At 44.2% G+C, this 22,092-nt stretch overlaps 1 protein-coding gene across 5 annotated transcripts in view; it reads left to right on the top strand.

Annotated features, from left to right (window-relative positions):
* Nucleotides 1–22,092, top strand: part of MECOM (MDS1 and EVI1 complex locus) — an 82,939-nt gene that overhangs the window by 28,368 nt on the left and 32,479 nt on the right. For 3 of the 5 annotated variants that reach the window (XM_075340647.1, XM_075340649.1, XM_075340648.1), the window contains exons 7-9: nucleotides 9,091–10,441; nucleotides 13,261–13,384; nucleotides 18,072–18,098. In XM_075340647.1, the coding sequence (XP_075196762.1) occupies nucleotides 9,091–10,441; nucleotides 13,261–13,384; nucleotides 18,072–18,098 (1,502 nt within the window). The remainder of the gene's footprint in view (nucleotides 1–9,090; nucleotides 10,442–13,260; nucleotides 13,385–18,071; nucleotides 18,099–22,092) is intronic. The other 2 variants (XM_075340650.1, XM_075340651.1) reach the window with 1 other exon arrangement.

Here is a 22,092-nt window from a genome sequence, read left to right on the forward strand (position 1 = left end):
CGCTGGCTGTGGGACATAAGATCTCCAAGGCGTATGTGGCGAGCTCAGGCCATTTGTCAAGATTGGAAGCCCAAAATGATCAAGGCTCCAGTTGCACAGTCATGGCATCGATGTTCATTTGGAGATACTCCTGTATCATCCTCTCCAGCCATTGACTATGTGTCAGACTTGTTGTCTAAAAAAATTATAAAATGATTCAATAAAATTCTGTTACTACCAGATACGGTGCTGCTGGTACGGTTTGACTGTTCATGACGTGCCAGTCCCATGTTTGTCAAGTTACAATTGGGAGATTCACTGTGTGCACCACTGGTGTTTTGTGCAAAAGCCGAGCTAAGATTGCGTAACAGCTTCTGCTGATACTCCTGCATACGTGCGTCCCTTTCTATGGCTGGAATTATTTCGCCAAATTTTTACTTGTACCGGGGATCTAAGGGGCACTTTGCACACTACGACATTGCAAGCCGATGCTTGCGATGCCGAGCACGATAGTTCCCGCCCCCGCCCCCGTCGCAGCTGCGATATCTTGTGATAGCTGCCGTAGCGAACATTATCGCTACCGCAGCTTCACATGCACTCACCTGCCCTGCGACGTCGATCTGGCCGGCGACCCACCTCCTTATTAAAGGGGCGGGTCGTGCGGCGTCATAGCGACATCACACGGCAGGCGGCCAATAGAAGCAGAGGGGCAGAGATGAGCGGGACGTAAACATCCCGCCCACCTCTGTCCTTCCGTATAGCCGGCGTGAGCCGCAGGACGCAGGTAGATGTTCCTCGCTCCTGCGGCTTCACACACAGCGATGTGTGCTGCCGCAGGAGCGAGGAACAACCTCGTACCGTCGCAGCAGCATAATTATGGAATTCACCGACCCTACACAGATACCATTACAACGATTTTGCGCTCGTTAATCGTATCATCTAGGATTTACACACTACAATGTTGAGAGCGACCCCGGAAGTGCGTCACTTTCGACATGACCCCACCGACATCGCACCTGCGATGTCGTAGTGTGCAAAGTGCCCCTAAGAGTGTGGCAACCCAGTAGTCATCATTACTTCTAATTCGGTCAATGCGAGGGTCATGTTGTAGGTAGTGCAGCAAGAAGGCGCTCATGTGTCTTGCGCATCCATGCGGACCAAGTACTCACTGTGTTTGTGGCGGCGAGGTGATAACCGTGCTTTCTTTCTCTGACATCTCCCCCCAACCTCGTTCAACCGAAATTTGACAAAGGTCTCCCTCATCTGCTGAGTCTTCCATGCCCATCGAGAGTTCGTCCTCCATTTCTTCCTGGTCTCCTGCACCTTCCTCAACATTTTGGCTGCTACCATGTTAATCCCTCTTCCCCACCGTCTAATGCCTGCCGCCTTGGTGATGCTGAACGTCTGGACCTTGTAGATGTTTGTATCCCTTGCACATATGAATAATCCTGTACTTCCTCCCCTTCCTGTTGTCCTACCCCCTGACTCCGAATAGTGTTTAGCGTATCCTCCAGCATGTAAATGATTGGAATTGTCATGCTGATAATGGCACTGTCAGCGCTAAACATATTCGTCGCCATGTCGAAACTTTGCAGAAGGGTGCATAGGTCCTTGATCTGAGACCACTCCAGCAGCGTGATCTGCCCCACCTCTGCATCTCATTGGCCCAGGCTATACGTCATAACGTATTGCACCAGGGCTCGGCGGTGCTGCCACAGTCGCTGTAACATGTGGAGAATCGAATTCCAGTGTGTCGGCACATCGCATTTCAGGCGATGAACCGGCAGGCCGAAAGACTTCTGGAGCGATGCAAGTCGGTCAGCTGCGGCGGATGAACGGCGGAAGTGAGCAAAGAGTGACCATGCCCTGTGCAGAAGCCCATCTAGGCCGGGATAGTGGGTTAAAAATTGCTGGACAACAAAGTTCAACACGTGAGCCATACAAGGCACGTGTGTCACCTTGCCCTGGCAAAGGGCCGCACCCAGGTTTGCAGCATTGTCACACACGGCCTTCCCAGGCTGCAGCAACTTGGACTGCAGAGCTGACCACAACTGGGCAGCTGTGTGACTCTTATTTCCCCAGACATTTCAACGTAAAGACCACCTGATGCCGTTGAGCTCTGCTGTCAGCATAGTAAGGAGGTGTGTGGGATTCCTTGTGCGCAGTTACAATGCGGGTGGCCTGACCACACAGGGTTTGGGCAGAGGTGGAAGACCCAGACGAGGTTGAGGAGACAGAAGCAGTGGAGGAACTTCTACATACAGAGGATTGACGCACAAGTCGTGGGGACGGCAAGACTTGTTCAGCAGACCCTTCTCCATCTCTCACCATAGTTACCCAGTGCCCAGTCAGTGACATGTAACGCCCCTGTCCATGCTTACTGGTCCAAGTATCAGTGGTGAAATGCACCCTGTCAAACACTGAATTTCTCAAGGAAGCCATGATGTTGTGTGCGACATGCTGGTGTAGCGCAGGCACACCTTTCTTGGAGAAGTAGTGGTGACTGGGCATCTGTGGCACTGCGACTGACATAAGGTCTCGAAAATCCTCTGTTTCCACCAGGCGGAAAGGCAGCATTTTGGTAGCCAAAAGCTTAGAGGGTGAAAGTCAACCTCTTAGCTTTGTCATGGCTCGGAGGAAATGGCCTTTTATTTGTCCACATCTGAGGGACCGAGATCTGGCTGCTGTGTGGAGATGGTGTTGAGTAGGGTGTCCCTGGAAAACTGCAGGTCTGTGAGGAAAGTGCAGGCGGAGACATGATGTTGCCTTCATCCAAAGTTGGTGCTCTTGATGTCTGAGAGAGCTCTACACCAGCACTTGTTTCCCCTTCCAAAACAACTGACGACCTGCCGAGCAAACTGCCTGCTGTGGTTAAAGAGATGGAAGGTCTGCGTGGAAAAAAAATGTGTGACAGCTGTCCCCACAGTCATAGAGGATGAAGAGCGCGTGGATGCACTTGAAGGGGCAGACGGTGGTTGTCCCACTCCACTAGGCCGCATTGTAGCACGGTGAGCTTCCCACTGGGACTTATACTTGTTATTCATGTGACGATTCATGGAAGAAGTTGTCAAACTAGTGATGTTTTGGCCTCTACTTATAGATTGGCGACAAATCTTACAGATCACATGATTTGGGAGATCCTTTGCGATGTCAAAAAAGGACCAGGCTAGGCAAGGCTTAGACACCATGTGACCTGCAGAGCCACCCCGACTTGTGCTCAGAGGCAGAGTTGTGGCTGATGATGCAGTTGTTGACGTGCTTCCAGTACTCCGACTCTGTCCAGGAAGGCGCAAGGTAACTTCGTCGTCAGTCGCATCCTCCTCCACCACCTCTGGTGACCTCATCGAGTGCCTGACTGTGGGTTGACAGTAAGTGGGATCTAGAACTTCATCATCAAGCGTTGTGTTTGCACTCCCCTCGCCCTCAGACCTAACCTCTTCCTGCCCTGACTGAATATTTAAGTTGTCATCCCAATCAGGTATCTGCGTCTCATCGTCAACTCATTGTCTCCACCAATAGGTGTTACAGTTTGGGAATGAGGGTCTACATTATGCTCAGAAACTTGGTCATCAGGGCCTGAATCTGACTCACAAAGCTTCTGGGCATCACTGCAGACCATTTCCTGGTCTGTACTCACTGTAGCTTGGGAGCAGACCTCTGATTCCCAGGCTATAGTGTGACTAAACAGCTCTGTAGACTCAGCCATCTCTGTTACACCATACTCTGCAGGGCGGGTGGAGACTTGAGAGCTGGGAGAAAGCAAGTGCGATTTGGGGTGACAACTCAGAGGACTGTTGTTTTTGGGATGTTGAAGTTGAGGTGGAGGAGAGGCCACTTGTTGGAGCACTTGAGATCCATTCAAGCATGTTCTTTTTTTTTTTTTGTGCATCATCTACCTTTTGTTACAGTTGTTCGGTTCTGTAAAAAAGGGAGCACATCCGATTGTCCACGGAAAGTAGTAGACATCTTACTTTTGCTGGAAGATGGCCTTTCTTCAGCAGATGTTAATGTAGCTTTTCCACCTACCCCACGGACACGAACTTTTTTTTCCTTTTCCTAACACTCCTGTTCCCCTTTCCACCAGCATCTGTCCTTTTGCCACTCAATTTGTTAGCAACAAGATTGAAAACTTAAAATGTGGTAGCAAAAATGGAGAGGGGGTGTAGATTACAGAGGTGGTCTAGCTTTATTGACAGCTGAAGAACCAACACTGACTATCTCAGTCAATTTTAGTATGCCCTTAACAGTGACAGCACAGTTTGCAGTTAGAATTGCGTAGCAAAAATGGACAGGTGTGTAGCATGCACAAATGCTGTACCGTGATTTGGTAGCAAAGGAACACTAAGGTAGTATCCCAGACAATTTTAGTATGCCCCTCACAGTGGCAGCACAGTTTGCAATTAGAATTGCGTAGCAAACACTGGGCAGGTGGGTAGAATGCACGGATGCTGTGGGTCACTGGACAGCAAAAGAACACTAACTTAGTATTCCAGACACTTTTAGGATGCCACAAAAAGTGTAAGCTCTTTGGGGAAATAAAATAGCGTGGCAAAAATGGGCAGGTGTGTAGAATGCACGGGTGCTGTAGGTAACAGGACAGCAAAGAAAGCCTCACTTTCTATCCCTGCTAATGAAAAAATGCAGCAAGGAATTGCCTGAGCTGAGGTAGCCAGACGCTGTTAACTAAAGCCATGCACAGTGTTAGCACGGACCTGCCTAGCAGTTATGGCTATGAACGCCTGTAAATCAGCCCTGAAAAGGGCTGAAATAACCAGTAGTCCCTAATCTCTAAAGCGCTGTGTAGATTGCACTGTATCTCTATAGCGCACACAGCAGCAGCAGCAGCGGGAGTAGTGACTGTCACCCACACGCAGCAGAGAGATAATGGCGGCGACAGGGAAAATGGCCTTGTCTTATAAGGCAAGGACATGTGACATGCACAGCTTATGGCACATGCCCTTGCTTGTCTGGCAAAAATCCACTTAGCTGTGTGTGTGTCTGTGATTGGCTGACAGCCTGGCCCGCCCCACTGTACGCGCGGTTAGGGAAAAAAAAAATAAATAAAAAATGGCGATCGGGATCGGCATTCTCTCAGCAGCAGCACAGATCTAAACCACGTCCCCCACCCGCACACTATACGCTGAATTTTGCTAATAGCGTGATTCACAGTGACGCGTACTATTATAGTTAAAAGCCAGCTAGTAATTACCTTGGCTTTTTGTTGATCGAACCGTTCTCGAACGTTACTCAAACTGTCAAACTTTTAGCAAAAGGCTTGAGTTCGTCGAACGACTCAACACCCCCCAAAATCACTCGAACATGAAATTGGCAAACCTCGAACATAGCTCATCTCTAGTGATAACATTGTCCCCATAGGGGTCTGATCTCTATATTAAATCTGTCTGGGATTACATGAATAGACAGAAGGATTTGCACAAGCCTACATCCTTAGAAGATCTGTGGCGCATACTTCAAGATCCTGGGAACAGCCTCCCTGCGGAGTTCCTTCAAAAACTGTGTGCAAGTGTACCTAGAAGAATTGATGCTTTCATTCTGTTTTTGAATGCAAAGATCGATCATACAATTTTTGATTTCTCTCTAACAAAATATAAACTATTAACACTTCTATTTTTTTAAAGTGTTCTTCTTTCTCAGCGTTTTTCCACATCTACCTAAAACGTTTGCACAGATGTGTATAAAAAAGATGTTTATCATGTCTTATAAAGAAGTCTTACTTCATGCTTGTGGTGCTTAATAAGGATATAAAATCTTTTCAGCATGAATGTCAGATTTACTAATAGGTATTTAGGCAACGGCTAGATTACTGTAACTTCTAGCACTCTTATTGTGATACCTTGTTTGTTTATGAGAGGTGATGCCAGGGTAAATATTTGGGAGATGACAGCAAGTGTTCTGGATTGTCAAGGACAAGGGTTTTCCTAGTGCTGGAAGGTTAGTGCTGGTGTGAGTGGAAGTTAGGGACGTGATTACAGTTCATGGGAACCAACAATCCAGGATGAGATACATTCAATTTGGTTTCCTTCTCTTGCTTAAAATAGAGCTATTGTCAGTTTGGGCAGCCTGTCTCTAGCTCCACTTGTCGCACATGGTCCGGAATGCTCACTGTTTATACTTTGTATGTCTTTGATGTGAGAATGATGAGAACACCATGATTTATAATACATCCTTTGCAGGTACAAAAAAACCCTTTGTGTTAGTGACACCTAGCAATGTTATCTGAAGGTGACAAACAATTCCCCAAATTAACTATATCTGCAGGTCATCACCTATCATCCAAATATTTGTTATTGGGGCTTTTTTGCACTTCATTTTATATTAAATGAAGTAATAAAGTTTTAATTTATATAGTGCCAGCATATTCCCCAGCACGTTACAGTTGAAGTAAAATATAATTAGGCCAGTTATCAGGATCCATTTGCTACTGGAAATGTTAATATTAAAAGCATATCAACCTTGTCTAACAGCCGTGGTCCGCTTATGTAAATGGACTCTTAAAGTGAACCTGTCAGGTCCAATATGCACCCAGAACCATAAGCAGGTCTGGGTACAGATTGCTAATCCCTGCCTGTCACAGCATCTAGTAGCATAGATAAAGAGATCTTTTGAAAAAGTATTTATAAAGATTCTTTATTATATGCTAATGAATGCAGGAACTAGATTCCCTCCCCCCAGAATGTTGACACGCCCCTGTGGATATGCCAACATGCTATTCAATGCCCAGCATCATCGGTGGTGACGCACATATCTGTGTCCATTGTCATGCGTCATTGGCGGTCATGCACACTATGAAGCTGGGTGTTCGCATCACGGTTTCTGAAGGGTCTAGTGCTCATGACTGGCAGTGTTGGGACTTCTGATAATGCTCACTGACCTTCAACCCGGCGTCTGAGGTGGTGACACACGTACCTGTGTTCATTGTCATGCGCACTATGAAGCTGGGTGTACGCATCCCGGCTTCAGAGCAGAGCTTAATGCGCACTGCACCTCAACCCGGCGTCTGAGGTGGTGGTAATGGACACTGGTACGGGAATCCCAACCAATGATGCTGGGCATTGAATTACTTGTTAGCATGCCCCTTTGGACGCCGTAACATGCTAAGAGGGTGGACTAGTAGGGAAAAATAATGCCCTTGTGACTAGGCCCTGTGCTCATTAGCATATCCTAAAGGACCTTTAGAAATACCTTTTTTCTAAAGATCTCTTTGTGTATGCTACTAGATACAGGTACAGTTAGGCAGGTAATAGCAATATGTACTCAGGACTGCTCGTAGTTCTGGGTGCATATAGGACCTGACAAGTTCCCATTTTTAAGGTATATTCACACCTCAGATCTGTTGTGGAAATTTGTGAGTGGACTGAATCTATTCTATATGCATGAATGGAAGGTGTGTGTGTGTGTGTGTGTGTATATATATATATATATATATATATGTTGTGTGTAGTTACCAAGTGTTTGTGTAGGGTGCTGTACATGTTCTGGGTGTGGCGGGGGGTGAGAGCGGTGTTGTTTGTGTGTTGCGTTGTTTGTGGAGCGCTGTGTCTGTAGCGTTGTGTGTGTGTGTTGCGCGGTTTGTGTGTGGTGTGTTTTGGGGGGAGGTATGTTTTGTGCAATGTGTATGCTGTGCGGTATGTGCGTATATTTGTGTGTGCAGCGTTGTCTGTGTGTGGGTGTCTGTGTAGGGCAGTTGTTTGTGGTTCCCAGTGTGTGTGTGTGTGTGTGTGTGTGGTGTGTTGTGCAGTGCGCACGCGCGTGTGTGTGTGTGTGTGTTGGGGGGAGGTGTGCACTCCCCATCGTGCTCCATCCCCCTATGCTGCGCACCCCCCATCGTAATACATCTCCCATCCTGCGCACTCCCAAACGTGCTCCATCCGCCATGCTGCGCACTCCCAAACGTGCTCCATCCGCCATGCTGCGCACTCCCAAACGTGCTCCATCCGCCATGCTGCGCCAGCATCAGCCTCTCTGCCCGCAGCATCATCTCTCTCCTCCCAGCATCAGCCTCTCTCCTCCCAGCATCAGCCTCTCTCCCCACAGCATCAGCCTCTCTGTCCCCAGCATCAGCCTCTCTGTCCCCAGCATCAGCCTCTCTGTCCCCAGCATCAGCCTCTCTGTCCCCAGCATCAGCCTCTCTGTCCCCAGCATCAGCCTCTCTGTCCCCAGCATCAGCCTCTCTGTCCCCAGCATCAGCCTCTCTGTCCCCAGCATCAGCCTCTCTGTCCCCAGCATCAGCCTCTCTGTCCCCAGCATCAGCCTCTCTGTCCCCAGCATCAGCCTCTCTCCTCCCAGCCTCCTCCAGCACGCCATGCTCCTCTGCCGACACTCACACACCCGATCGCATACACTCACACACACCCACACACACCCGATCGCATACACTCACGCACACACACATTGACGATATTGCACATACGCGCTCATACTCACAACATCCGGAGATACCACATGCTTCTGGCCATGTGATCCTCCGACAGGTCCTGGAAGGTCACAACAGCACAGTATCGAGGCCGAGAAGCAAGCGATATCGCCGGATGCTGTGAGTGTGTGGATGCGATGTGATGTATGTGTGAGGTGTGTGTGAGAGTGAGTGTGATCTGATGTGTGTGTGTGTGTGTGTGTGTGTACTCACCTGGGAGTCGGAGCTACGTGTCAGTTGGGCAAGAGTGAGCGTGGATTGCGTGAGGGGGGTGGGGCCTGCAGAGAGCCGGGGCGAGAGGCCAATCCGTGTGGGGGGGCGGGGCCATGGCGAGCCCAGCGGCCAATCAGCTTTGTGTCACCGTAAGGACACAATTTTGGAGCATGACAGACAGACAGACAGAATAAGGCAATTATATATATATAGATAGTTTGCAATGATATCTGCAAACCTCATTCAGACTAATGAGAAATGTTAAACATTTTGACAACAAATCTGTTGCTTGTGAATGATGTTTCATCAAGGAATCTCACAAGTACATCTATTTGCTTAATATATGTAGGTAGTACATGTGGCATTGAATGTTTAAATTTTAAAGAAAGTTGTTTGCATTTTGGTGTATCTGTAATTTCTGCTAAACACATGTAACATTTAAGATCTTTCTTTTTTCTGCCCAGGTGAAGTCTGCCATAAATCTTACACTCAGTTTTCAAACCTCTGTCGACATAAGCGTATGCATGCAGATTGTAGGACTCAGATCAAATGCAAAGACTGTGGACAAATGTTCAGCACTACATCATCACTTAATAAGCACAGGAGATTTTGTGAGGGGAAGAATCACTTTGCTGCTAGTGGATTATTTGGTCAAGGAATTTCCCTTCCTGGGACTCCCTCTTTGGACAAAGCTTCAATGATCAACATGAATCATGCAGGCACAGGACTTGCAGACTACTTTGGTGCTAGCCGGCATGCTGCTGGTCTTACTTTTCCAACAGCGCCTGGATTCTCTTTTAGTTTTCCAGGTCTTTTTCCCTCAAGCCTATATAGACCTCCATTAATGCCTGCCAGTTCTCCTGTGAAAGGCCATCTAAGTATTGAACAGACAAATAAGAGTTCACATTTGAATCGACCACAGATCTTGCCAGCAACGCAAGACCTTTTGAAAGCACTGAATAAGCATTCGTCTATGGGTGAAAACAAAACCTTGGATTTTGTAGGCGAAAATATTTCTGACCAAAGGCCTCTTGACAAAATGAGTGACCCGTCCGAAAGCAGTGACCTTGATGACGTCAGCACACCAAGTGGTAGTGACTTAGAGACAACTTCTGGCTCTGACCTAGAAAGTGACATTGAGAGCGATAAAGAAAAAATGAAGGAAAATGGTAAACTATACAAGGAGAAAGTTAGCCCATTGCAAAATCTGGCTGCCTTGAATAGTAAACGAGAGTTTAACAATCATTCAGTTTTTTCACCATGTTTGGAGGAACAGACTGCTGTTTCAGGAGCCGTCAATGATTCCATAAAGGCAATTGCCTCGATTGCTGAAAAGTACTTTGGCTCGACAGGACTTGTAGGTCTGCCAGACAAAAAAGGTGGAACTTTACCTTACCCATCTATGTTTCCCCTTCCTTTTTTCCCAGCATTCTCTCAAACAATGTATCCATTTCCTGACAGAGATGTAAGGCCTGCTCTTCCAAAACTTGAACCGGAGTCTCCAAAAGAAGTCAAGAAAACTCCAAAGGGGAACGTAGAGTCCCCTTTTGATCTTACTACAAAGCGTAAGGAAGAAAAGGTTGTGTCAAATGTGCCCTTAAAACCACTGGGATCAACGTCTTCTGGTCCTGATCAACCTTTGGACTTGAGTATGGGAAGCCGAAGTCGAGCTGTCCCAACAAAACAGACTGACCAGCCTAGAAAGAACCATATATTTGGAGACAAGAAAGATGGGGAAACAGAACAAACAAAAGCATCTGAGCATTGTTTGCAGCATGCCAGACCTGCACCTTTCTTTATGGATCCTATTTACAGGTATTACTTATTTTCGCACTGTCTTTTTTTAAAGATTTATAACTTCAGAAGATGTTGTCGTAATTAGTGTGTTTTGGATTTTTTTTTTTATTTGTGAGAAAAGTATGATGATGTTTGAATAATCTACAAAGTTAAAGGCTTGTCAGGTCCAAAATGATTAAGTCTGCATACTTATGAATCCTTCCAGCGTGCACACTGTGCACTGCGAGGAATTGCCGGTTTCTGAGCCGGGAATGGTGATCATGTGACCCCAATTGTGCTATATGCATGTTCCAGGCCAGAGCCAGACTAGTGGACCCTGCCTCACTATATAAAAGTCTATGGAGTGGGCATGTAAAACTAGTAGGCATGACTTTGCTCAATGCACTTGTATAGAGTGCGGCTGCGCCCACTAGCCGGGAACATGCATATCACTCAGAAACTGGCAAATCCTCGTGGCACGCAGTGTGGGCGATGTGAGGATTCACAAGTCTGCAGTCACATAGAGCGATACATAGTGACTGCGGATTTTGCGGGCGGGGGCCGCTGCCATTTCTTCTCGGGGGCCTGCTCGGTTCCAGTATCGCTGCAGCGGCTCGAGTGGTGACCGGACCCGGACTCACGCGGCCGCCTGTCCTCACAACCATCGGAAAGCGGATATTGCAACTCATGGGTTGCGGTAAGAGATGGTGGCACCGCCGCTGCCTGGTGATGGGGTGCCCGGGGCTGATGGAGCAGGGCACCAAGATGTGATCCCCTCCACGGGTAGGGGAGGTGTAGTCTCGGGGCCCGCGGTCTGAACATTGAAGTGATGGCTGCTGGAGGTGGCGCACCGGGCTGGACCGGTAGTCAATGGTGGACTCACAGTTCAGTAATTTCACACAAGTCCAATAGTAAACCAAGTTGCCAGTGGCCGGCTGCCTTAGGAGGGTACATTCAGGTCCCGCACCCAGGTTAATGAACAGGTATCCCTTCCTCCTGCACTTTGTGTTTGTCTTTCCTTTTGGACGACTTTGCATGGAACGGAGAAGTCCACTCCCGGTTCTGCATGTATTTGGGAGCTGTGGCCCGCGAAAGCTAACCCTTGGGATCTCAGTGGGTTCTGGCGGACACTCTATCCCCCGCGTTGGGCTTCCGTTTCACTCTATCTGGGCAGTTAACGGGACAAAGTCTGATACCTTGTCTCCGGCTGGTTAATTGGAGAGGGGCTTGCAACCTTCCTCGCCCTAGGGTCCAAGCACCTCGACTGTGCATGGCCTTCGGACCGGATTCCCTCTGTCGGCACTGGCAGGCTACAACCCTGCCCCAGTCCACTTAAGGTTTCCTGCGACCGGATTTCCGTTGCCTGTGGCCCTGTTCACTGTCTGCCACCTAGCCAGGTAGTCCAATGGCTACTACCCCTGACTACACTTCTCGGTGTGTGCTCCACTTCCACTTGACTGTCTACACTTCAAAGCCTGAACTTGATCTACTGTGTTCCCATCTCTGACACCTCAGGACCCCTAGGTGGACGTTCTCATCCACCTAATCCCGCCCAATGGTGTGTCCCTATTATCATGAGGGGGTGGCTAGGGTTTAATGGCCTTGTGTTGAACCTGAGTGTGGGTTTCTGGTGGTACCAAGGACGATGTACACTTTTTTGTGACTACCTTGTTTTGCTAGGGCATCACACAGACTTATCATTTTAAGCCAGACAACCTCTTTTAAATGGCAAGCATATATTTCTATATGAGAATCTATATTTAGTTTTTAAGGGAGTTGCAAAAATTGTTAAGCGAGCGATTTTCAAGAACTTCAGTAAAACTAAAGAGAGCTAGATCTTTTCATTGGCAAAGGTGTATGACTGGGCCCATTTTTCAAGAAAGATGTGAACTCCAGGGGTGGGACCAACATTTATGGCATGTATAGTGGTTATATAAATATTTGGGAAAGTACTGGAAAGGGAACCTTTTTAGCAGGCTTTTGTACCAAAAGCTAATGTTTATATTAAATCACTATAATATTTTATAAATCCATACCTTAATTTTTGCAACTTGTGCTTCCATTTTGGAGAAATCCTTCCTCCAATTATATGCTAATGAACCACAACTGTAAGGGGCTTAACTTGCACTTACAACTCTTCAGTCTCCCTCCCTCATTATCTGTCCACCGCTTCCCTCCCATCTTGGACTGATAGGTCATTCTTTTCTGTGACCTGCTTTGCCACCTGAGATCTCACACAATTGCCCTCATTCCTGGGGGTGGCACATATGCAGATCGATACTCTGGCTATTGTAACATCCTCCATCCTGAGAATGACAACACTTGTTTGTGACTTGCTCCTCCAAGATCTCACAAAAGTGCTTCGTCAATCAGTGATAGGAGGCTGGCCGCAGGAGGAGAAAAAGGTAGCGAGACCGGAAACCTGGAAGTGCGCGGCCAATCCCTTTTGTACTTGCAGCTCATTAGCATAAAAGCTGGATAGGGTATTTCAATGAAGCTAAAACAAAGGTACGGATTTATTCAGTATTACATAAACTTCACATGAGTGATAATACTTTGGGGTACAACAATTTTGTGTAAGGTTTCCTTTACATTAACAATATATTCCTACTCGATTATTGACTGTGTGGTGAAAGTGAAAATGGTATAGATAATAAAAACTCCATGTCGTCATAGAGCGCCTTCCACTATTACTTTATTCTCACTTTTGCATTAAAGCTTGTGAGTTTTGCCATCTTTTGTTTATGATAAGGCAGTTAATAATGTATAGTATGTATTGACAAATATATGCAATATTAAAATGTTGTGCAAAAAATGATTTTTCTTTTCTGATCAGACATTTGTTCTATATTTGTCAGAATGACTGATGATAACCTGAATATCGACAATTGCAGGGTAGAAAAGAGGAAACTAATGGATCCACTTGAGGTTCTCAAAGAAAAGTATTTAAGACCTTCCCCCGGATTCTTATTTCACCCACAGGTATGTGCAGAACTGAAATGATAAAATTACCAAATGGCCTCATTTGCCTATGTGGCGCTCCAGGATCTGGTTGCCACAACAGCATTGCCTCTTCCAAAGGGTTAATGCTGAGCCTGGAGGTAATTGGGAAGTCTATTGGCCAGTAAGTACCAACATTCAACATCGTCCTTTCTCAGGCCAGCAGAGGAAGCTCTAAACCTGGAGTTCCAGGGAGCACTCCCTTAAGTCTGACCTGAGGGAGGAGTTAGGTAGTCAGTCTGTTAAAGAAGTGCAAAGAGAGAGGAGCTAAGTAGTGAGTAGTGCGGTCTTGTGAGCTAGGGTTTGGAGCTAGGCTAGCTCAACCCAGAAAAACAGGAGCCGTAATGAGGCAAAGAGAAGATCCTAGGGGAGAACTGTCACAATCTGATCGCCTCAGAGGAACATACTGAAAATTAGACATCGGAGTCTGTGGTTGCCGGGCTGTAAAACCCTTACCTGGTAGCCGAATCCGAAAGGCAGGAGGACTGTAGGTCTCCTGGCCCCCAGAACAATCCGAAGGTACAGCTGCATCACCAGGGCCCGGTGTGGACCCCAGCAGGGAAGCATCAGAGAAGGCCTGCGCAGCCTATCCTAGGAGAAAGGGATGAACCACCGGTCCCCGCAGCAAGAGGGCCATTGCTAAACCCAAAGTGCAGGGTCCTGCAGAAGCAAAAGGGAGAACAGGGAGTAGGCCTCAATACTCGACTGGCCAAGGAGATCACCCCAGTTACTTCCAGGCCGGCCGGATCCTCTTCACCACCTGTGACTGTCTCCCAGGACTGAATTGTTGCACAGTAAAAAGAAAAAGGTAAAGAGCCTGTTGTTTGTGTCGGTTCTTTCCACTGTCCTGATTAGCCCTGCACCCTTTCCAAGCACCAACGGTTGCTCCAGAGTACCGCTCCACCTGTGGGGAGCAGAACCATCCCAGCTGCTACTCCATCAGCCCCGGAGGTCCCATCCAGCAGCGGCGGCTCTATAGTCGCAATCCACAGGTGGTGTCACGAATAACCTACAAACTCTATTATTGATTACCATCCCCACCACTGCCATATTAGTTGACCCCCGCCAGGGTCACGGAGTCGGGCCCCGCCAACACTCGCCACCCCCCCGGACTAGTCCGGCCCAGCACCGGGTGTCCCAAAGCCCTGGGGTGGGCGGGTCACCTACACCTTACTTTGGATGTTTTCAATACTTAGATTATTTAATTAAATGACGGTTTTATTTATGATGCAGATTATGACTTAATTTATTTGGTATATTCTGTAACAACATTAGTTAGTTATTTATAGCTGAAGCATTTGTTTTTCTAGTCTTTAAAAGGCAAACTGTCTGCTCTTGTGACACTTGCTTTAGCAATTACTTGTATTCCCTAGAAATCAACGATTCTAAATCATCTTTTCTTGTAACTCCATGTTATGCCATGAAAGATGTTTTGTGCTGCAAGATGAGTTGATACATGGCATTTCTGGGGTGGTGCTCAAGTAGGGTGCAAAACTGTCTCAAGTAGATGTAGAAACTTGGCACTCAAGCTAAATGTGAATAGTGTCTTTTATTGAGAAGAACTTGCAAATCAAAAAGGTCCGTGGAGCCTCTGTTAGGAGTCTCAACATGGAAAATAGCCAGATATCCCTCCGGAAAGGACCTAGCCAAGGAGCCACTCCTTGGCTAGGTCCTTTCCGGATGGATATCTGGATATTTTCCGTGTTGAGACTCCTAACAGAGGCTCCATGGACCTTTTTGATTTGCATACCTCCTAGGGGGCAATGCACCTAGGATTTCACTGTGTTGAGTAGCTGGTTACCATTTTTCTAGATTCAGGCAATTATACGTTTTGGGGGGAAATTCATAAAAATTCAGTTTTGGAACAGATTTGCTCCCGTCTAGTCACAAGTCTAAGCTGTCAGGGCGGACAAGTTGGTGCAATCTACTACAGGAGTATAAAGTGTCATCAGAGTGCTTTGTACTCTGTTCTCCGGCTCGTGCAATATCAAGCAATGAATGGACATTGAAGTATTGCCCGGATGATGATGATCGCTGTTTTTAGGGCATTGGCTTTCTTTTAAAATTGGTTACAATTAAATAGTTGATTGTTCTATGACTATATAATGGACCAGAGTAGTCAATACAATGTGTGAAATAGATGAGATTGTTTTGAAACCTGAGTTGGCTGATTCAGCAGAGGTTCATCAGCAAATGTTACCTTTATGGATTGAGGAGACACAACTGAGGAGGCCATGAATAACGGAGAACGTGAGTTATGGCTTTTGTCTCATTAGGGTAATGTATTGACATTTGCAAACAGGTGCACTCATTCTTGCAAACAAAGAGGCTTTTCTCCACAAGGGAGTAAATGCATCAGCTTCAGCTTAATTGACGGGAGAAAATGTATTAACCTAATAGTGTGATATTGCAACGCTCTTGCAAGGACAGTTTTAAAAGTGTATTTGGTTTAAGGCCAAGAATGCAGTCATTTTAGAAGAAGAGACCTGGTAATATGGCGATGGATAGAATTACAAAATGCTCCAGTATTTGCTTAGTTTACACTTGCTCATCATTTCATACATGGAATTTGTCTTTTGGATTTGGCATATTTGCCATTCCTATATATTTACACATTGGTATTTTCGTAAGGCTTCAGAAACGGAATTATTTAACTTGGCAACTGATTTGTTATGTATGTTCTGGGAAATGGTTTCACAGCCCAAAATATCTTCAGATTACAAATAGCAGCTTATGTTTGTATGATGTAGTGTGAGATGCTCGCTCATGTGTTGGTCCAGCCAGTGTATCTAAGATCCTTTGGGACGTGGAAACGTTCCATGTATTGGCAAACACTAAATCTTCTATTAGTGTCAATCACTTGGTACAGCTTGCAGGGCTGCAGATGATGGCTACTAAAGATCAGCATGCTGTAGAATCCATTCCCAGAAAGTTTTAAGCCTGGGTTCACACCAGTAGCTTTGAAACGTTCCTGTCCTTTCAGATGACTTTGCAAATTAAGTTGTTGTGCGTTTTCATTAGCAATGACCTGATTTCTGGCCATTATATCACTTTTATCCAGGATTTTTCACCAGTTTTCCCTTCTGCTGGTTTTATCACTAATATTCAGTTATTTCTGTGTTTTTTGGTGGAGACTATCTACTATGATGTCCATTTACACAGCACACAGAGATGAAGAGACAAAAGCAACTGGATATACATGGAAGACCTTACTGAGCAGTACTGAGCTTTGTAGCTGTGAATTTAGCTCTGTGGTGAACTCTCAGCACAATCTGCCACTGCCTATGTCTGTATGGTCTCTCCCTGCGCTGACTGCGCCTCACTCCTCCTCTACCTTTCCCTCTTTATAGAGTTTAATAAGACGGAACATGGTACTTCTGTGAACTGGAAGTCCGACTTGTATTGGCCAAAACTGATTTTTGTTTAGTTTGATGATTAGTTCAGGAGAAGTGGCTCATGGGGAGACATTAATAATTTTTTTTCTCAGATAAATAGGAATCTGTTTATTAAAAAAAAAAAAACCCAAAAAAAAACTATTAACCTGCAGATATTGGGTTACTCTGCAGCTTCTGACACCATACGGCCACCACAATAACAGAATAATAAGATTATATTAATAATTAAGAATTATAATAATAAGAAATGAACATTATTCCTTCTGGCAGGCTTGGCTTTCAGGTATACAGGTGCGGATGACGTGGTTTCAGTCACTTCTGAAAGCATAGTGAGTGGCAGCTGTAGCCATAAACCAATATTGACAGCCAACTCTGTACTGATGCAATGCGGAGCTGGCTGTCAGTCTGTGCCAAAGGAGTTGTTGGTGCTGCCACTTACTCTGTGGGGAGCAGTGACTGAAGCTGCGCCAGCCAGGCCTTTGGCTGAAAGCCCAAGGCTGCCAGTAGGTAAAAAGTTAATTTCCTCCAGGTAATGGAGCTCTCAGTGTGGTGGCCATCCGAATGCTGTTAACCTGCAGATTACCCCAATTTTTGCAAATTAATATATATATATATATATATATATATATATATATATATATATATATATATATATATATATATATATATATATATATATATATATATATATATATATATATATATATATATATATATATATTATAATATATATTTTATACATACATATACATAATATATATTAATTTGCAAAATAATAATAATTTTGTTATTTGACATGATGGGTTCCATTTAAATATATTACAAGGTTTCATACATCTGCTTGACTTATTTGATTCATGCAATGTGTGTTGAAAAACAGTGACCAATTAATGCATTTTGGTGCCATTAAGGTATAAAGACAAAATGAGGCTTGTATCAGCCTTCCCTGTTACTATTTTTCTTCCTTTTGCATCCACTCCTCGCTTTCGCTTAAAACTGACACAAAATAGGTTTATTTTGTATCGGTTCAGACCATCTAAACATTTGGCCAAGATGTAATTCCTAAGATGGCAGTTATCTGCCCATTTTCATGCTACTATATTTTTCTCATAGTATTGGCACTCTCAAGATAATTTGTCATTTTTCAGTACACAATTATAATAATATTTTTGTCCTTTTTAGGCTAATGCTAAAATGGCAATAGTTTCACAGATTATATGAATTTCTGAATTGTTATACAAGGAACTTAATGATCTTCTTTATCATTTCAACAGTTCCCACTGCCTGATCAAAGAACCTGGGTAAGTAGTTATACATATAAATGTTAATTACCTTTTTGTGTATGGAAAAAAAAAAAAAAATTGGCTTTAAAGTGGTTATCTGGGGATTTTGCTTCATTTTTTTTCTATGGGGTTTAGAATTTATCAGCAGTTAGTTGCTAATTACCTGCCTGTTCTGCTCGGCGATGGTCTCTGGTGGCTCAGAGTGGGCACAGACCGCTTCTGTCAGTGATTCTCCTCCCAGTGATGTCACATTCACAGAGCAGCTGCCTAACTGCAAGGAGTGGGCTATCAATCAGCAGGACATCGGCAGTGACACCCCATCGACATAGCAGACCAAAAGAGAGAGAGCTGCTCTGTTAACATTACATCATTGAAACCAGTAGAATCATCTCCTGAACAGAGCTGAGCGAGTACGTAATTATTCGTACTTGCTATACTCCTAATGAGTACTTTCTAATACTTTTGTATTCATTACAAAAAGCATGTACAATGCGAGTTTTTCCTCAATGACTTGCAAAGGAACGAGTAACCCAAATGCCGCACTATTTGCTACTCTCATGAATAGTACGGCATTCGGGTTACTCGTAATTTTTGCACATTTTTCCCCACTGACTTGCATTGCACACACTATTCGGAATGAATACGCGAGTATTAGACAGTACTCGTTATGAGTATAGCGAGTACGAATAGTTGGGTACTCGCTCAACTCTGCTTCTGAAGCTTCAGAGATCTTTGCTGGGCACAGCAGGCAGTTAACTAGCAACTACCTGACCATAAGTTCTGAGTGTCATACAAAAAAATAACCAAAGTCCTGGATAACACTTATTATTATTATTATTATTATTATTATTATTATTATTATTATTTATTATTATTTATTATATATTTTTTTTTCTTTTTTTTTTTTTAAGTAATTTATTTACAGAGTTTTGAAATATAAAGTTGTGTAATTTTCAATATTTAGAAAAGTATTATTGTAATTAGAATAATACCCAAAGAGGAAATTTATTACCAGATTAACATAAAATCGCTGAAAAATGTTAATCAGATTATTTCTGATGTGTCAAAAAAAGAAGAAACTTCAGTTGTCGGAACAGTCTTGAAAATTGGTGGAAATCCATTTCATATTCATCAACAGAGCACATTATTAGTGTATTCTCATCCAACAACAAAAGCCCCATGATATTGACTTTTTCCTTTTTCTCATATTAGATGACATTTTTAAAAATATGTTCTAAGTCTTAAAACTACATGACTATATGTAGAAAGCTTAAAATAAGCAAGGAGAATAAAAAATCGACAATTCTTTCTTTCTCAAAAATATTACGGTCTTTAATTTTTCCAGTGTTTTATTAATATTTCCTTTTTGTCCAAAGTTAATTTTAGGTGATATCCTAATGGAAAAGTCCTATCTATTATATTATAATCTTAAATATCAAGAAGGCAATGAATCATTGTTAGTTAGTAAATGACCTTTCTGCTGAACTCTCCTCCTTTGTAAACATTGAGTTCTCATAAATAAAGTTATACTTGTCTTTTTGATAAATCATCACAATAAATACATGTTTTATAAGTAGGGCTGCAAACATCAGGATTCTGAGATTTCCCCCAGTGATAACATTTAATATAAAACAGTATTTCTCCAAAATATTGTGTATTATAAGTTTTTATATGAGCATTCAGAGTATCTATATGTATGGGTCTATCATATTTCTGATTTTAAAGAGGTCTTGTCATTTGCTCAAAAATATTGAGTCGAATAACATGTAAAAATCCCTGCGCTCCCCTTATTCTACCGCTTTCTTTTTTGCCTTGTGTCTCCATTGCATTCACATTTGTTGCTTTTAGTGCACACTTTGTGAAATTTCTGTTTACAGTCCAACAATTCTTCAGAGTCTTCTTTTGTAGGTGAGTACTTTCACCTCTCTCTCTCAAATGAAGCCATCACAGGTAGGCAGCATCTGTGACTGCTAGATTAGCTGCCAAGCTGTGATTGACAGCATCTGGTTGGAAAAGGTAAAAGCAATCACTCCCGCAAAAGATTCTGAAGAAACCCCCCAGTTGGTCTCAAAGCAGAAATTTCACATATTCATATTTCTTGCTTTTGGATGGCAATATCTCTGTGAGGAAGTGACACAACGTAAAGCAGAAAAAAAAGCACCAGCATAAGAGGAGCTTAGGGATTTTTAAAAGGCATTTAATTCATTTGAGCAAGTGTGTTTTTTTTTTTATTTATTTTTTTTTTTTTTTGTTTTTTTTAAGGGGTATTCCTGAGTGAAGCATTGATCACCTATCTATGGGATAACTGAGAAGTCCTAGAACAGTGGTAATCAAACTACTGGCATTATCACTGATCATCGGAATTAGACCTAAGCCACATGGCATGAAAATCGGTGCGAGTGGAGTGCAATAAAAAAACCGCATTCCACTTGGACCAAAATTAGCCTGTGTGTCAGCACCCATGAGAGATTATTTTCTCAGCCCTAATCAACCGAGAAAACAATCGCAGCATGCTGCGACTGTAATGCGTTTCTTGTTTCTCTCGCACCCATTCAAGTCTATGGGGTGAGAGAAAAATCGCACTGCACTCGCGGTACACCGGTATACTTCGAGTGCAGGGCGAGAATGGCAATAGCCGGCTACGGAGGAGAGAGGGAGATAAATCCCGCCCTCCCCTCCGCAGCACCGGCCCTCCCCTCCTCGGTGTCGGCCGGCCCCCTGCAGCTGAGGTCCGCTCGCATGATCGGACCTCAGTCGCAGGGACCCTCGCATGACACTTGGCTTTGCTGTACTGACAGCGTGAGCCAAGTGTCATGCGAGGGGATCGCAGTAATCCCCGTGTGGCCCCAGCCTAAACAACCCAATCCCTCACTGCTCCTAACCTCAAGACCTTGGCTAGCGGTTTAAGCTATGTGCGCACGCTTCATCTTTGTGGTGACCGCAAAGATGAACTTTTTTGTTCCCAAAAAACACTCCCTCAGCATGCACTTCTTGCCGCGTTTTAGACCTTGTTCACACACTGCGTTTTTACCCGCGTTTTTATTTATTGCATTTTTGCTGCAGAAAGTTGTTGAGAAAATGGCTGTAACCTTTCTGCAGATATTCCACAGCAAAACCTATGGAAAAATAAATAGCCGTGCGCACACCTGCGTTTTTTTTCTCAAGAACATCCTTTCTGCAGAATTTCTTGGGGAAAAAGAAAGAGCATGTCACTGCTTTTCTACAGGTACCTACGTTTTTTGCAATAGATAATGGTAAAAAACTGCAGGGACCAAGCTGCGAAAAAACAGCACCAAAAACGCAGTAAAAAACGCATGCGGTGTGTTATTGGTGCGTTTTCTTTCACCACAATTGCACTAATCTTTTAGACTTTCAAGAAATTTCTTGAGAAAAATCCTTTTTCTAGTGTGAACAGAGCCTTACTGCGTTTTTTTAAAACGTTTTTGCCCAATGCATTTTTATTTTTTTTTTTAAGTCAAATCTTTTGACTGGAAGGGCGCAAAAACGCTGGCAAAACCGCAGAAAGAATTGACATACTGCATCTTCGTGGTCACCACAAAGACACGGCCAAAAAAAATTGCAACGTGCGCACAGCAAAAATGAAATCTCATAGACTTTGCTGGGGAAGGAAATGCATGCAGTTTTGGGACCAAAAAAATGCAGCATGCACACAAGGCCTAATTGGAGAGGCCATTGCAGTAATAAAAAGGTGTGTTATATTAAGGTGTGTGATATATTCTTGTAGTTCCGGGTTTACAAAAGGCATTCTTAGTTGTTCTGGTACATCTAAATCGATGAGCTTTCTCTTTCAGAAGGCCGGAAAGTTGACGTTTTGTAGCACCTATACATTTTTTTTAAGGATCCACACACAGAGAACTATTTTTAAACTGGAGAGCTACAAATTACAGGCAGACTACTGCATTTTGTCATAGATAGCCATTGGCTGAAGAATACTGCTTTATTGTCCAGTTTCTACTTTGACCCTACAAGTTCGTGTAGTTTGTTGTTGGGT

The sequence above is a fragment of the Anomaloglossus baeobatrachus genome, chromosome 3 (genome assembly GCF_048569485.1).
Source record: "Anomaloglossus baeobatrachus isolate aAnoBae1 chromosome 3, aAnoBae1.hap1, whole genome shotgun sequence".
Classification (NCBI taxonomy): Eukaryota; Metazoa; Chordata; class Amphibia; order Anura; family Aromobatidae; genus Anomaloglossus; species Anomaloglossus baeobatrachus.